This window comes from Ctenopharyngodon idella, chromosome 14 (genome assembly GCF_019924925.1).
Source record: "Ctenopharyngodon idella isolate HZGC_01 chromosome 14, HZGC01, whole genome shotgun sequence".
In the NCBI taxonomy this organism is placed as follows: Eukaryota; Metazoa; Chordata; class Actinopteri; order Cypriniformes; family Xenocyprididae; genus Ctenopharyngodon; species Ctenopharyngodon idella.
In genome coordinates, this window is record NC_067233.1 from 10,167,229 (window position 1) to 10,184,046 (window position 16,818).

At 40.3% G+C, this 16,818-nt stretch overlaps 1 protein-coding gene across 5 annotated transcripts in view; it reads left to right on the forward strand.

Moving 5' to 3' along the window:
- Positions 1-215: 215 nt before the first annotated feature.
- The window catches only part of mbnl3 (muscleblind-like splicing regulator 3), a 49,018-nt gene continuing 32,415 nt past the window's right edge, over positions 216-16,818 (forward strand). For 2 of the 5 annotated variants that reach the window (XM_051861085.1, XM_051861088.1), the window contains exons 1-3: positions 284-945; positions 12,567-13,104; positions 13,414-13,664. In XM_051861085.1, coding sequence (XP_051717045.1) covers positions 13,083-13,104; positions 13,414-13,664 — 273 coding nt within the window. In that variant the 5' untranslated portion in view covers positions 284-945; positions 12,567-13,082. Of the gene's footprint in view, positions 946-12,566; positions 13,105-13,413; positions 13,665-16,818 lie in introns of all 5 variants that reach the window. The other 3 variants (XM_051861086.1, XM_051861087.1, XM_051861089.1) reach the window with 3 other exon arrangements.

Genomic DNA, 16,818 nt, shown 5'->3' on the forward strand with positions numbered 1-16,818 from the left:
TTTTTTGCTGCACCCTCAGATTCCAGATTTTCATATAGTTGTATCTCGGCCAAATATTGTCTTATCCTAACAACAACAACAACAACAACAAAAAGGTTATTTTTTCAGCTTTCAGATGATGTGTAAATAAAAAAAATGGACCCTTGTGACTGGTTTTGTGGTCCAGGGTCACAAATAACGTTTATTATTAATAATTGGTCAATTGTATTATACGCCAAGTCATGTGATGTCATCATGGCTGCGTCCACAAGGGGGCGACCCGCTCTAAGTACAATAAATCGGTCTTTTCTAGAAGACTAATGTGGCCTTCATCTCATGCGAGATAATTTTAATATATAAAAGTACTATTCACTTCTTAATGTAAAGTTTCTTAGTTAAAAATGTTGAGTGCACCTTTGAAACACCCGTTACTCATAAGCAAAGTAACATTTCCATTCTTGTCTAAATATTTACATAGCTGCTGTACTGCACGATATTAATTCCATTTAATTCCACCTTTCCTCGAGGCTTCGCGTGAAATATTCCTCATTATAGCAATCCTCATCCATGAGGCGCAGTCTGCATTGAGGTCGAGTGGGAATCCCCCTAAAATGGAGGCAATACATGGGAATGCACGTAGTGCCGTGCACACTTTCGCTCTACTCCTCCCTTCTGCCCTCCCTCGTCTCGTCTTCTGCCTAGCAGCAGCTAGCAAGTTCGCTTCACGCTTCCCCATCGCTAGCTTCGTCGTTCAACTCGAAACACCCCGCAGCCGCTGGCCGTTGTACGAGGCTTTAAGCTGCAAACTGCGCGATCGAAAGCTCTCGGTTCAACGCGGGAACTTTTGCAACCAAAGCGCGCGCCTCACATCAGCCAGTGATCGTGACGTAGTTATTGACAAATCTTTATTTCGCTTTGCGCTGCATTTGATGTCACCCGAGCTCTAGTCGCGCGCTGTCTGCACAGGTGAGTCATCTGCTTTCATAAAGACCAATATTTCATATCCTTCTCCAGTCTTGCCGCACATATGTTATTGCAAATGTGATTGGTGTAATGCATAGCTCGCTGTCACGACTGACGCTCGCTCGTTTATGGGTCTCCATCTCTAACCTTGCTTTTGAGCACATGGCCTCTTCGCACCGTGACGCATAAAACTAGAATTTGAATTTCTTCGTATTCTTAGTAGCCAAGTCTATCATTTGACCTTACCGCACAAGCTGTCACTTATAATAAAACGTCCGTAATGCAGTTCGGTGTCGAGCATTGATCATACACTTGCTGACAGCTGTTGAGCTTTCCATCAGTGCTGTGGTGCCCTGAACAGCACCTAGTTTGTAAACTGGTTGGATGGAGCTCAAACTCTGCTCACATGTTATGAGCCCCTGTAATAGTCAGGTGCAGTGGGCTGTATGTCTTTTCTGATGCTGTTTTTGTGTCTGGCATCTAAAACAAGTAATGCTGTCATGCTGACATTTCAATTTTCATGGCCAGAGCCTGGATGCAGTCCCAACCATAAGGTGTTTACCCACAGTAGGAACTGAATTTGTCCTTGATTTCCTGGAACATGTAAAAGGTGGTACTGTAAGAAATTGTGAGGGTGGCTTTGTATTTTGTTGTGGTTGAAGTTAAATGTCCTTTGTCCCGCTTACCTTTAACATCATCGGACATTTGCCAGCACAGACAACTGTCCAAAGCCAAATGCTTTAGTTTATTTTGTCGTCCATGCTTGAGAGGATAGTTTTGTAAGCTTTCCTTCTACAAAATATTCTGATGACCTTTATTTTGCTCTGTCAAGCCTGTTTATGGCAACTGTTTAGTATACAGGCTTTCCACAGTCATGGAAATTAAGTAGTAATTATTTCTACAATGTGTGTGTGTGTGTGTGTATAGATAGATATATAGATAGATAACACTCTACAATAAGGTTCAGTTACACTTTATTTTAAGGTGTCCGTGTTACAATGTAATTATACATTTAAGTACTGAGTAATAATAATTAACTACATGCACTTTCTATAGGTTTAGTGTTAGGAATTGGATGTGGTTTGGGGTTAGTTACATGTAATTATGCACAATTTATAGTAATTACTATAGTAACATGTAACGTGTAACAAGGACACTAAAATAAAGTGTTACCTAAGGTTCTATATGTTGACTTTAGCTAATGCAGTAGTTAACATGAAATTTTAGCAATTTTGCATTATTATTATGTTAATGTTTTACACACTAATTTATTTTTAACATTTTAAGTTGTAATGGTTAACATTAGTTAATGTATTATAAGCGAATATGAATTAGCATATAAATTAAAATGAACCTAAATGAATAAACGATTGTTCATTATATCTTATGCATTAATAAATGTTAACCAATGAATGTTGCTTTAAAATATTATCATTTATAATGTTTTTTTATTTTTAAAACTTGGGACATTAAGCACACAGTTGTGACATATTCAAATTTCAAGATGATTTTTTTGGCACAAGACATTTGTACACTAAGAAGTATAACAATTTAAATTGATATATTCTGTGAATTACTATCTGACATTGAAAATTGAATATGTTTTATTGACCTGTACACAAATTAAAACAGTAAGGCTATGAAGGTCTCAAGAATCGTGTGCCTGAAACTGCCAGTTGTTGCATCGTGCTTAAGACTTGCTTCATATTAAAAATTTCAAAATGCCTTTCTTTTTGATCTCATTTGGTTATATGCCACAGATTGTGTGCAAAGAATAACAAACAATATATGCATGACAATACAGTTGCTTTAAAGTGAAGTGTTGATGCGAGAGCACCTACAGTCATGTGAGTGGCGGTTGACATTCTGTTTGATTTCACGCCTTGTGATGTGCACTGTCAAAGGTCAGGTCAGAGGAGTCATGCTGCTTTAGAGGGCTGGTGTCTGTCAGACTTCAGTGGCATCACTGCCCTTTAGTTATATCTGCGATTTAAAGGTCTTCACATGGCTGACAAGTCATCTTGGTGGTAATACCAGGCCGATTCTTAGCACATACCCTACCCTCCTTCTCCCCGAGGGGTCTGTTTATCCTGCACTTCTAGAACTAGAACTAGACCCACATACGCCATACACCGAGACAGAATGCCGTCTGACGACAAGCTCCATTAATTCCCGGTGGTCACAACTGGTCACGTACCCATAGATGTGAGAAAGCGATGTGGGGTTAAATCAGGTGAGCTGCTGAGATAGCAGTGGTGTTTACCTTGTAGGGAGCAGATAGGGAATAATTTATTAGGAAGCCCCCTGATGGTCCATCATGCACATGTTCGCAGTTGTTTAAACACAGTCCATGTTAGCACCTCACATCCGCATTTTGCCGCATGTGCTGAAACTGCACCACAGGTTCAGGCACGTTTGCCACTGACGCCGTGGACTTTGCTCTCCCTTTCATTCACCCTATAAAATTAATGATAAGAACTGAGAGTAGGGTTACTGTACACACATGTCCTCATTTCCCCTCTTCTGCTTTGCTGTACCAAATATGGTATGCCATATGCTTTGAAATGACAATAAAACACGGTGAGGGGCTGATAAAGCAACAGCATTTACAAATGATCGAAGATTGAGCGACTATAATATTGATTAAGCTGTCGTATATAGCTATCTTGCTGTAAATTTCGGTTCTCTACTGAATCTATAAGAACTAGACTATTGCTTTCTATAAATATGCCTACTGCCCTCTTTTTTGGCAAGTAGGTTATGACATCCTCAGATTGTGTTACTCACAAATGAGCTTTCAACCACTATTCTGTAAAGTGCAACGCACCATTTGTTCGAGTAAATAATATAATTTGGGTGCATTTGCACAAACGCAAATGAGGATTTGGCAAGTCTGTATTTCATTTAAAAGAGTTGACCTGCTTTTGAACATCTTGGGATGTTCATAATTGCATAAAATGATGTATTTGTCTTCTCTGATCCTGCACTTGCTCCTCACAGTCGTCTTGTATGCAGTTTGTTGTTGCAACATTACACTGAGCGGGGCAGAGGGGAAGAGGCTCAGCCTGTTGTAATGTGTCATGTAGCTCTAAGCCTATGATTTTAGAGTTTGTTTGTGCTCTCCAGAGCGCCGTACGTGTCTCTGTTCTTGCTGTGAGTTTGTGAGCGAGCTCAGGCAGCTGCATGTTTTTATGAATGGAGGCAGTGGGGCTGTAATAGGCTGAAAGGATTATATATACTTAACCTAATTATTTTTCCCAGTGGCTGGGGGCTTTTCTCCTCTGCCAGTCCTGTCTCACAAGCTCTTGAGTCTCAAAACCTCTCTCCACCATGTGAGATCCTGCATGTCTCCACCTTAAGCTGTCGGAACTGTCCATTTCTGTGGGTTTTTCCTGAGTGAATGCTGCAGTTCTGGCTCTGAGGAACAGAGAATTATGTGTCTGTGTATTTTTGCATTGCTTCCTTTCATTAAGGGAAGTACGCACATGGTTTAATATCGGTTACATTTGGGTCATACTTCTGCATCAGATTCTCTGCACTGATCAGCCTTGTCCTTTAAATGTCATTCAGACAGTTTGTTCCCTGTAATGGCCAGGACAGTGTGTCTATTCATACAATTCGATCATTTAAAGAAGTATGCAGCCATCTTATTCTGATTGAAACTTTTCTTAAAGGGATAGCTCATGCTAAAATGAAAATTAAGTCATAAATTTCTCACCCTGGTGTTGTTCTAATGCTGTATGCCCTTTTTTATGGACCACAAATGGAGAATTTAAAAAAAAAAAGTCCCGCTCACGCTTGTCCATATAATGGCAGTGAATAGCGACCAGCATCAAGCTTTTTTTTAAAAAAAAGACGTGAAAGTATCACAGAATGATCCCATGCGACACGTGTCGTATATTCCAAGTGTTCTGGGGGTATACGATATGAAATTTAATGTATTATTTAACAAAAATCCTGACCTTGACCTTTGGTGTGACTCTATTAGCGCAGCAGTTCTTTCCGTCTCGCCCAGAAAAAGAACACAAATTGTGATAAATCGAGGTTAACAAAAACGTGACATTTTCATTTTCATTTAAACACTTTCAATTTACAGTGAACTATCCCTTTAAATGAAGGAACACAAAAAGTGAATTTGAACTATAAATGAGGCTGTCAAACTCAAAAGTGACAATTTCATGAAACTAGTCTATAGGAATCGAGCTCTATGATTCTGTATTATAGCTTTGAGTGACAGAGCAAAATTTGTTGTTATTTACTAATATTCTTCCACTCCAGTGGACTTTTAACCATTGTGATCAGCTCATTGAGTCTCAAGAATAGTTTTGTGAACTAGTCCAGTTTTATGAACTAACTCACCAAACTGTTGAAAAGATATGACTCAGAAAGAATATTTGCTCATGAATCCGCCTAAAGACTAGAGGAAATAGAGCTTTTGAAGTGGCTGGTCCCACTCTTTGGAATAACCTACCAAATCAGAACGGCTTCCACTTTATTTGAGTTTAAATGTTAAAAGTTTTTAAATGTGCTTTGGAAATAAACCAAACTTGAACTTGATGAATCAGACATCCCTACTTATCTCATAAACACACCACCCAGACAGCAACATAGTGTGGCCCAGATCCAGCCCACATCTGGTACATGTGGATTACACATGGACCAGATGTGGGGCCGGATCTGGGCCGACACTATATTGGTGTCAGGGCAAGAAGACCTAGGATGGATGTCAGTAGTTCCAGTGAATTATGACTGAAACTTTGTTCTGTTCCTCACACAAAGCCATATGGATTTGTTTTATGATACTTTATGGTGCTTTTTGTCATTTAGAAGCTTGGAGAATTATGATTGAACAACATGAAGGTGGGAAAATAATACCATTATTTCCATTTCTGGATGAACTATCTCTTTAAGAAAAATAAATAATGAATAATCTGCTATTTGAAATCATATTTAAACAGCAAACCTTGTTAAAATCTCAAATTCCCCAAAGCATGACTCTATTTCTGAGAATATGTATGGGTTGAATTTCATTTCTCATTTTACTTTAGATCTATTTGCCTGTGATTTCACCTCGGCAAGATAAGCAGGCATTTAAAGGCATAGTTCACTTAAAGATGAAAAGTCTGTCTTTACTCACCCTCATGTTGTTCCAAAATTTTATGATTTTCTTTTTTCTGCAGAACACAAAATAAGATATTTTGAAGAGTGTTGGTAACCAAACAGTTTTGATCACCATTGACTTCCATTGTATGGGCAGAGATATTATTCAAAATATCTTTTTTTATCTTCCACAGAAGAAAGAAAGTCGTACAAGTTTGTAACAACATGATGGTGAGTAAATAATGTAAATGATTACTGTCACTAAGAAGCAATACAAAGGTTAACTTTGAGCTACACCGTGAGAAATGCTGCAGTACAAGCTGCAGCAGGCAGAATGCATGTGGGGAGCATGTGCTGTGCTGCTGGAGCTGCAGTATGTGCTGGTCATGCTGGGCTCGCCTTGTATGCGTCAGCTCTGTGGTATGAAGGTTATGTCGTGGCGCTTCAGTGCTGCTGAGCGCTGCAGTGCGTTGGAACAGCAGACTCCTCTCTTTCCTGCCCTGACCTCTGCCAACTGACCCTCACACTCCCACTGCCGTCTCTGCGGACGAGTATGGCAAAGACCAGATTCAATCTTGCATTGGTTCTGCATTTCATTCCAATGTAGTTAGTTCACTTGCTTTTCTGGGCTTATTTGGGAACTCTGTGCCACACAGACTGTCAGAGTTGCAGTGGCGGCAACCTGAATTGAAAATGCTTGTCATTTGAATACTGTGACTGTTTGCCCATCATCGCCTTCCCAGCATTTCAAGGTCAGCTTTAGTTACGATTATGAGCATGGAAGTGCCGCATTGCTCTATTTTCCCTATTCACACATGAGTCATGTCCCAAAGACTGAGCTTCCATGAAAAATAAAATGTTCAAAAGGCCCCGTGGCCTTTGGTTTATTTACATAAGCAAAATGTTGCACTCCGGTGGGACCTGAAAAAAAGACACGTCTGCAGAATGTTGCTTCATCAAGCCATGAGATTTGTGTTGGCTATTAGAATATTTTGGTCAGCAGTTTTTTTCTACATTGTAGTCTGTTTGCTTACCTCAATTTAATATTCCTCCTAGTACTTGTTAATGCTTGATTCTGTCGATTTGGTACAGGAGTTACAGTGAAAGGCTTTTTGAAAACGGTTAAAATAGACCTCGAATGAACACTAAATGATGTTTACTCTAGTGATCACTGTAATTATTTCACCTAGGGCAGCTGTTGTCATATTGATCTGTATAATCGATAATTCCAAGATCTAAGATTAGCTCATTCAGCAAGTGTGTCTCGAATAGACAACAAATTCTGGAGTCTGGTTTTCTGGTTTTTAAAGGATAGTAAGTTTACCCAAAATTGAGGGCGAGTAAATGAGGGTTAATAAATTGACAGAATTTTTTATTTTTGAATGAACAGTTTTTTCACAATGAAACAGTTGTAATGACATATCTTTTCTTCCGTATTGTGAGTGATGTACATCCAAGTGAAATTAATTTGCAAAAATTGGTGGTATTGCACTCAAAAAAAGTGAGTCCCTTTCAAGGAAAGTCTGTTCTCTCGGCTGCCATGTTTGCAACGCCTCCGGGCAGCTATTTCGGGCATCCAAGACCAAGTCCGATCTATTTGAATGGGGGAATCCTGAAATCTCAAAAACTGCTTGGCGAACTCACAATTAAATAACATATTTCAAATCAGCAACAAAATCTGACATGAACTATCCCATAAATGTTGTTTCTTATGCTCAAATAGCATTAAAAAAGCTTATTTTTCAGGCTAGACAAGCCAATGAACATGTGCAGTCTTAAGCGCGAGTCTCAGGTTTCTATGGGAACCGGAGCTTCTAACGGCAGCTGCAGTGATGCAATGACTTTACCCATCAGCGATTGGCTCTTTTACTTAGAAGGCGGGACGTATTCCGCCATTTTGCGCATCGCAGTTTCTTCCATATTTAACTAATAGGAGTGAATCGTCTTTCTATATCTATAATCTTTGATTGCGCTCAAAAATAAATGCAAGCTTGTAGTTGATTGTGGAGGGGCTGGGTTTAAGCAGACTAAATGATGTTCAGCAGATTAAAATGAAGTCCAACATCAACAGTCAAAGTTAAAAAAAAAAAAAAAAAGAAACATGTACTGAAGAATCGTTCACAACACTCTCAGAAAAAGTACCATTTAGATACTAATATGTACACTTTTGGTACCAATATGTACCTTTAAGGTACTAATATGCATTCTTTAGGTACAGATGTAGATTTTGAAAGGGTACCGTACCACTGACAGCTTTTGAATCTTTTTTCTGAGAGTGAATAAGATCAATACCATGGATTTACAAAATAAATCATGTGAATTTTCATTTCATCCTAATTCATAGCATTTAGCATGAAATTTAGCCGGAATTATGTTATTTCTCACAGACAGTAGGTGTGATTTTGTTGAGCTCTCAGACTGAGATGGCTTTGAACAGCACACTAGCGTATACAAACCACAGCCAGGTTTTGTTAAAAGACTATTGTTTCACAAATGCCCAGTCTTCTGCTATACATTCCAGTTATTGACTTGATTCTTGTGCATGCACATGCGGTGCCTGAAGGACACTGCTACAAGTGCGATGTGTATACAGCTCAGTGACCTTGTAGAAACAATACACACTCGCCACCTCCACACTTCTGATATTTACAGCCTCCTTTGTAGATCTGCACCAGAAACACTCACACACGTATACTGTGCTGTATATCCTCCGCCCAGCCGCCTGCCTGATGTAGAACATCAAAGTAAACCGACTACACACAACCAGCACTTACACTAGCCTGTATAACAATTGTACTACATATAGCTGATGTTATTAATATCGAGCACAAAGTTATTTGTCTTCTTGTCTGTGCATTACAAATTTGTTTTGTTTGAAATGCATTAAGGGATTTTAAGACTTTTTCTACTATTATTTTTTAAATCTCTTTCCAGGTTCAATGCAAGTTAAGATGTATCTAATCTAGCCTATATAATTTTAGGTAGTGTGTTACTATCTCTTTTAAAAATAGTGTAGCTTTTTAATTCAAAGGGATAGTTCATCCAAAAAGAAAATTATCCCATGATTTACTCACCCTCAAGCCATCATAGCTGTATATGACTATCTTCTTTCAGACGAACACAATCGGAGATATATTTAAAAATATCCTGGCTCTTCCAAGCTTTATAATGGTAGTTAATGAGGGGTGAGATTTTGAAGCCCAAAAGAAATGCATCCATCCATCATAAATATAATCTATACTGCTTTAGGGGGTTAATAAAGGCCTTCTGAAGTGAAGCAATGGGTTTTTGTAAGAAAAATATCCATATTTAAAACTTTATAAACTAAAATAACTAGCTTCTGCCAGACGAACATACGCATACTGCGCAAGTCGACTTGCGCCACGAGAGTAACCCCTGACGGCTCTCACGGTTCAAACATATAGGGCTGTGCAACAAACTCAAGCTCCTCTTCTCTTATATAGAAATCCTCTGACATTTGTCTTTAAAATTTCTTGTTTTAGACTTCTAATTCATGACCGGTGTTTTGTTTTGCTGTATCCTCTGTGTTTCCACGTTTGTCATGCGTCGGGTCAGGGGTTACTCTTCCGCCGAAAATCGATGCATACGGCCGTCTGCCTGAAACTGTTATAGTTAAAGTTTAAATATGGATATTTTTCTTACAAAAACCCATCGCTTCACTTCAGAATGCCTTTATTAACCCCCTGGAGCCATATGGATTATATTTATGATGGATGGATGCATTTTTGGGTGGGCGTTATAAAGCTTGGAAGAGCCAGGATATTTTTGAATATATCTCCGATTGTGTTCGTCTGAAAGAAGATGGCCTAGGATGGCTTGAGGGTGAGTAAATCATGGGATAATTTTAATTTTCTAGTTTTCTAGTAATCTAGTTTTTCCAATGTGCATTAAAAATGCTGCATTGCTGTTTTTAATGTCACATTGTATTGCATGCTCAGCCCAAACAAGCTGAGGCACTTCATATTCTGATTCATTCTTGCATCTTTCAGATGGTTTATGAAACCATAAATTAACTGATTACAGTCCCTGGTATCATTTTATTTCTTTGTTAGAATGAAATATTGGGCATGCATGATATATAATACAGTATCTGTTTTTTATATATATATATATATTGGTATCTGTTGATATTAAATTTTTAACTGTAAATGCTCATTTCCTCTATTTTTACATTGAGATTACCTTGCCATAATCTAGCGCTCACATAAAAATTAAATCACCTATATTTTAAAATGGAAATGAGCATCAAGAATTGATATTTTCCAATTAGTTAATAGATTCATAAATTGTTTGTAAATAACTACATTTTCAATAGAATATCTTGACTGCTCTTTAACTAGTTTAAATTATAAGTAACCTTAGCAAGCTACTGTCAAAGTAGCTTTCCCAAATATTTTGTCTTTGCTTTTTCACTTTTCATTCATTTGTCCTTCTAGATGAAACAATATATCTTTCTACTAGTGTTATCTGCTTTTATGCCTGTAAAGTAAATACAGCTTGTAATAACTAGGCCAGACCCACACCAACTAGTCAGATTGCGTTTTGCCGGTCTACTTTGCATTAATAATTTACTTAATCACGTTGTAAAATCAGTTCGAGACATCTATTTATAACAGGTCCCATTGTTTCGGGGTGTGTGTGATCGTTAGCTTCGCAAGCGCGAAGATAAAAATCATCCAATTTGGGAAATAACGATGATTATCATTGTGAGGGGGATTAGCAATCGTTGGGAGGGCGACGCTTGTACTGAATATTAAGGTAATAGCTTCGTCTGTGGAGGGAATCAGACGCAGCGGCTGACGTCACGGCCACATGTTCTCTTCACGGATCACCTCTCCGTTCACCTGCTTACATATAAATGAGATAATTGGCCTTTCGCTGTGCAGGCAGGAAGCAGGTGTGGCTGAGGTACCATGCTGCTCTGAGACAGAGATGTGCTAACTTCAGTGCTGACAAACAGCTCAATGCAGGTCCGCGTTCCCCGGGGGGGCATCTTCATCGATCTTACTGTAGGGCTGATATTGGGGGAGGGTGCGCACGTCAGCCTGCTGTAAAACCTACTTTCTGCTTTGCGTGGTGTTACGTTGTGCTGCATTTAGTGCCTTTGTTCTTGTATCTGGAGGTGGGTGTCATTAATTCAATTTCTATCCTCTCTCCCTCATTTTCTCTCCCAATTTCCATCTTCCCCTCACCGCATTGCTCTCCTTCTGGACCGTCTGTCTGCATGCTCCGCTCACGCGCTTCCTCCCCCCCCCACCCGCCCGTCGCCTCCTCCGTCTGTGTCTGTCGCTGTGAGACACAGGGACAGATAATATCTGCCTTAACCTCTCCTCTAATCCCTTCACTGTCTGCTCATTCACCTCTGCTTTATTTGTTTTCATTTTCCCGTCCTTTTATTTGTTTAGCCATCCCTCCCTCCCTCCCGCATCGGTTCGAGTATGCTTGGTCATCACAGCATTGATTATTCTTCACTGTACTGTCTCGTTCTCTCCTCATGGGACCACATATCAGCTGTCAGACCCACCCAAGACACCCACTCGCATCCCCATGTGGCACCGCCCCCCGTATTTCACTTCTCCAGCCCTTGCACCTTCCCACATCACCTCTCTCGTTGAATGAATGCGATAACGATCCATTCACTTCTCCTTCATCCTCCCACCTGTGACTCTGACGAGACGGTGCAGCGATCGCCTATACGTTAAAACATTCCCGTTAACGCTCCAGGGAAGCAAGAGAGCCACTCTCCTTCGGATTCAGCCAAGGAGCAATGCAATGACAAAGAGGGTGGGGAGACTAACGATCGATAAATTAGGCTCCTCCCGATTGGCCGATCCACCTTGCCCGTTTGCATCACAGCTGCTGATTGGCTGTTGCAGTGTTCCGTGTTCAGCAGCTGCAGCTATGGAAATTTGCCCTTCCTCTCAGCTGCTTTACTTCCTTTTTCTCTCACAAAAGCAGCGTTTAGAGCCTTAACACTGAGAGTGACGATCGCTGCATAGTTTATGGCCTCCGCAACGAGCACTGTTTTGTTTTGTGCTAACTTTCTGTAACTTCAATCTGCCCCAGAGTCATAAAGTGACGTTGCTGTCTCCCATGTGCTTTCTCTCTCTCTCTCTCTCTCTCTCTCTCTCTCTCTCTCTCTCTCTCTGTCCCTTTCTTTGCCTCCTCCCTCTTTTCCCTCCCTCTATCTCTTAATCAAGACACGCAGCCTTTGCATTGCTGTCTGCCTCCCGTCTGCACTCCTCCTCTACCTCTCGTGCACTCTCTCACTCGCGCTTTCTGCCATGCGCTTTCAGCCTCTCTCTGTTTGTCGCTCACCTCTGTATTCCCCAGTTACAGGTTTGCAACATAAACAGCTGCGGCTTCAGGCATTATCTTTGTTATTTTGTACTTTTATTACTTGTATTTTGCGAAATATTCCTTTTGCGAAGTGTATTTGCAGTTCTGAAGCTGTTTTAACTGAGTTTGTTGTCTTTGTTTTTTGTGTCTTTTCGCAAAGACAGGTTCTCCTGCTGCAAGAGGACTCTTAGAAGTGTGCGAGGACACGTCACAGTGCGATGAAAGGAATGCAGGGAAAGCAGGAGGGATGAGAAAGCGTTTCAAGTAAAAGAAGACTTGCATCACCCTAAAGTGCCTCATCTGGATGCTGCGGAAGCCCTCCTCTGTGTCCGCACTCCCATCCTGGCTGGTCTCTGCTTCGGAACGCTCTTTTCCCCGCTGACTTGAGCGTGCGTGTGCGTTTGGCCTTGGCTTGGGCTATATTTCACCCTGACAGTCAATCAACCCATTTGCCTGTTCCTCGATTCCAACTTTGCCTGCTCGCCATTTCACCTTATAATACAAGGACGCCAGTCGATTAGTTTCCCCTTTGGGTTCTCAAAGTGTTTCTCCTTTCGCTTCTGCAGTCTCTCCATCCCTTGTGACCCAGACATGCGAGCATCTTTAGGGACTGCTGCGACTATGGCAACAGGGCAGGGGGTTTCGGAAGCCTAAAATTAGAGAGTGTCCGTTTTACATCAATGCAAGACAGCGCTCCGGAGGGTGAGTCTAGACAGTGGGACGACCACTGCAGACAAATAGAAAGTGTCGCTCTACTCTACTTTTAATGCCTTGTTTTCCTGGAAGGCAGCCGAAGATGCACCGCAGCACGTTACAGTGACCTACCCCACCTCAGCACTCTCGAATCGTCACTCTCCCTACCTGACTTTAAACTATTCTCATATTTTCGTCATACTTACCCTTTGGTAATCGCCAAACTATGCCCCCCTCCTGTCAATAAGAGAGTTTGGTTTTCATCTCTAGACTGGTAGTCTGAGGATCTCCTCGCAACTGTGCTCCTTTTTTTTGCAGCCTTTGTGCTTTATCACGCCTGGCTGCCCCACCCTACCCCAGCCCTCCGCTCACCCGCCACTCGTCGAGGGACCGCCATGGCCGTCAATGTGACCATGGGCCGTGACACCAAGTGGCTGACGCTGGAGGTGTGCAGAGAGTTCCAGCGAGGAACCTGCTCACGCTCGGACACCGAATGCAAGTTTGCTCACCCCTCTCGCACATGCCACGTGGAGAATGGCCGCGTCATCGCCTGTTTCGACTCACTCAAGGTAAATACACATTATTATTATTGCACTGTGATATATTAACTATTAGAGCATTATGTGATGTTTTAGTGCAGATTTGATCACTCACACACAGTATTTGGTCATTTTGTCAAAACCTCCAGGCTCTTTTGCTGAGTAGTGTTTTCTCTCCTTCTGATGTCCTGAAATCAGTTTTTGAGTGTGTTTGTGTCATCCTAAAACTATAAAACCTCTGGTCTGGGATTGGTTAGTTATGATTAAAAAGTTATAATACATTATTACGTTGTGTCACTGAAAAAAAAAAAAAGAATATTGATTGACTACTACTGAATGCTGGGAGTGTGTTGCATCCCTGAGTATTTACATGGTACTCCAAAGTTCCAAGAATACCATTATGTATCCAAAAAACTTTCTAATACGGTTGGATTATCTCCAAATAATCCATGGTGATTTTTTGTTACTTTTTCTTTGAAAGCGTAATGAAGTCATCTCAGAGGCACAACATTTAAAGGAACAGTTCCATCAGTTTCACCATCGTTTACTCACTGTTTCAATTTTGATAATAATAAGAAATGTTCCTTGAGCATCAAATCAGCATATTAGAATGATTTCTGAAGAATCATGTGACACTGAAGACTGGAGCAATGATGCTGAAAATCCAGCTTTGCATCACAGTAGTTGTTATTTGAGACAATCTATCCAAAAATTGAGCTGACTGGATCATGAAGTCAGCGAGTAGGAACTCAGGCCCTGTTTCCACCTTGTATTAAGATGCATTTTGGTTGATCGAATCATAAGTGGACGACGCTAAATACAAGTGTAAACGGAGTGTAAAATATATTGAGCTTGTCCACTTTCGACCACTTCCAGAGGTAGTCGAAAACGCATTTGACCGGATTGCTTTTGTAGTGTAGACGCTCATGTGGTCGAATGTGTTTGAACAGCCACAAAAGACCTCCTACTCTCTGTCTACTGACCTAACACGTAAACATTATGGGAAGCGTGCTAGCCAGACAGGATATAAAATTTGTCCGTTGAAGACCCAAATTTGGTTTGAAGACAAAAAAATGTACCAAGCACAGTGTTCTCTCTCCTGATTTCTAACACACACTCACACTTCGGCCAGTCTTGCGGCTGTCAGAGCAGAAACTAAAGCTGCTGCTCACCATATGTTTTTCCATCGTCTCCATGCGCATTCATATGTAATTTGCGCGAGCTTATTTTGTCCATTAGATCGAAAGATCTGAAAAAAAACATAAATTTAACTGCCCATAGACCCTCCCCTCAAAGATATCAGGACAGAAGTGTTTGAAAGTGGACAAAAGAGACAGATTAAAACACCAGGTGTAAACAGGTATGTGTCTCCCTCGTCCGCTTGTGATCCGATCGACCAAAACTCATCTTAATACCAGGTGGAAACAGGGCCTCAGAAACCAGATCAGATTCTTGAACGTATCATTCAGACTGATGTGAAAAAAGAATGATTCATTCATGAATAAGACATCATTGATGGATGTAAAGATTTTTAAGGAATAACAATTTAAAATTAATTTAGTTTCTTTCACAAAGCCGTTATATGCCATTAGACAACTTGAAACACAGTCATAATAATTAGTGTAATAATGCATTCTTGGAGCTTTTGAGTACTTTTTTTAGTGTGCAATCCTCAGTCCCCATTCATTGTAATTGCATGTAAAGTAACAAGCAGCACATCAAACAATTTCTCCTTTTGTGAATATACTAATAGAGATTTTGAACATCAATAAAAATAATGACAGAATTATTTTTGAACTGTCCCTTTAAGCATTTGTATTTCCATAAACATATTGTTTAGCTTTAGGTGGTTTGTTGATTTATTAGCTCAAATTTTATACATTTTATCTTCTGATTGTCCGTGGTAATCTCAGGAAGGAACTCTATGGAGCTGTGGGACAATCAGGACTCACATTAACCGTGGTTCTGAGCATTGAGCTGTGAGCACAACAAATGTGTTTGTGTGTTTATGTCTCTGCGTATGTGTTTATGTGCGGGGAAAGAGCCAGACAAGGCCCTCTCTGTCTGAGTGCAGCAGCTGTCTCCTCTTTTATTGAGCTAGAATGTATTATTTGGCCATTTTTGGGCTGTGTACAGCATGTGTGGGGGAGCTCAGGATGAGGAGGAGTGAGAGAGAAAGCTACACGAAGCCTAGCAACAGCGCCAGCCGACTGGATACAGTAATCCCTATGAACCGTGTTACAGTTGTTAGCACTGGGTGCCAGTGACCTGTGTAGATTAATTGCTCATCCAATTGTTTGATTGTTTTTATCAGAACAGTAAAAGCAGCCAACCGTCTCTATCTAAAAACTCAGGGTTAGATTGCTGTTATGACTGGGAGAGATAAAAGCTAGAGGAAATAAATGAGAGAAACTGTTTGCTGTTCATGCTTCATAATGTTCTTGTGCGTGTGTGTATGTCTGAAGAGTTTAAATGGCGCCTGCGGAAGTGCTAAGAAGAGGTGCACTAAAAGTTGGCATGAAACGGAAATTGCGTTCGTCTTTTCTTCTCTATTGTGACGCATATTTGAGTGAAACGCCTTCTTGAATAAGAAAAATGTAGGGCGGGACATGGTTTTGTTAGTCGGAAGTGGATTGAATCGTTGTTTGCTAATTGCTGCGATCTCATGTGAGTGACAGGTTATTGTCCCGCCCTCACGCTGGTGCACGCGTCATCAGAGAAGAAATGTTGTTTTAAGGGGGAGGGGACGAAAATGAAAGATTATGAGGAAGCATGTAAAAACAAATGAGGTGTACAGATAAATAATTTATATTATAAAACGGATTGTTCCGGTCCTTGATGCTGATTGGTCAGTAACCGGGTTTTATTTACTGCTATGATGCAGTCACTTCGCAACAGTCTTAGTAATTAATTAATAATAATTATAATTATATAATATAATAATAATTATATAATATTTCAGCAAAATTAACTCTTTATTTAATGAAGTATTAGTGAGCGTTATGTCTGCATCATTCACCTTTCATTTTGAGGGAATATTATTTATGTTTTCGGTTTCAGGTATGGTACTGTATGTAAACAGTATACTGTAGGTTACACTGTTTAATAATGCTTCTTGAATCTCTTGAATTGTCGATTTTGATTTCATAGTGACTTTAACTGGCATTTTCAGAAAAAAATCTTT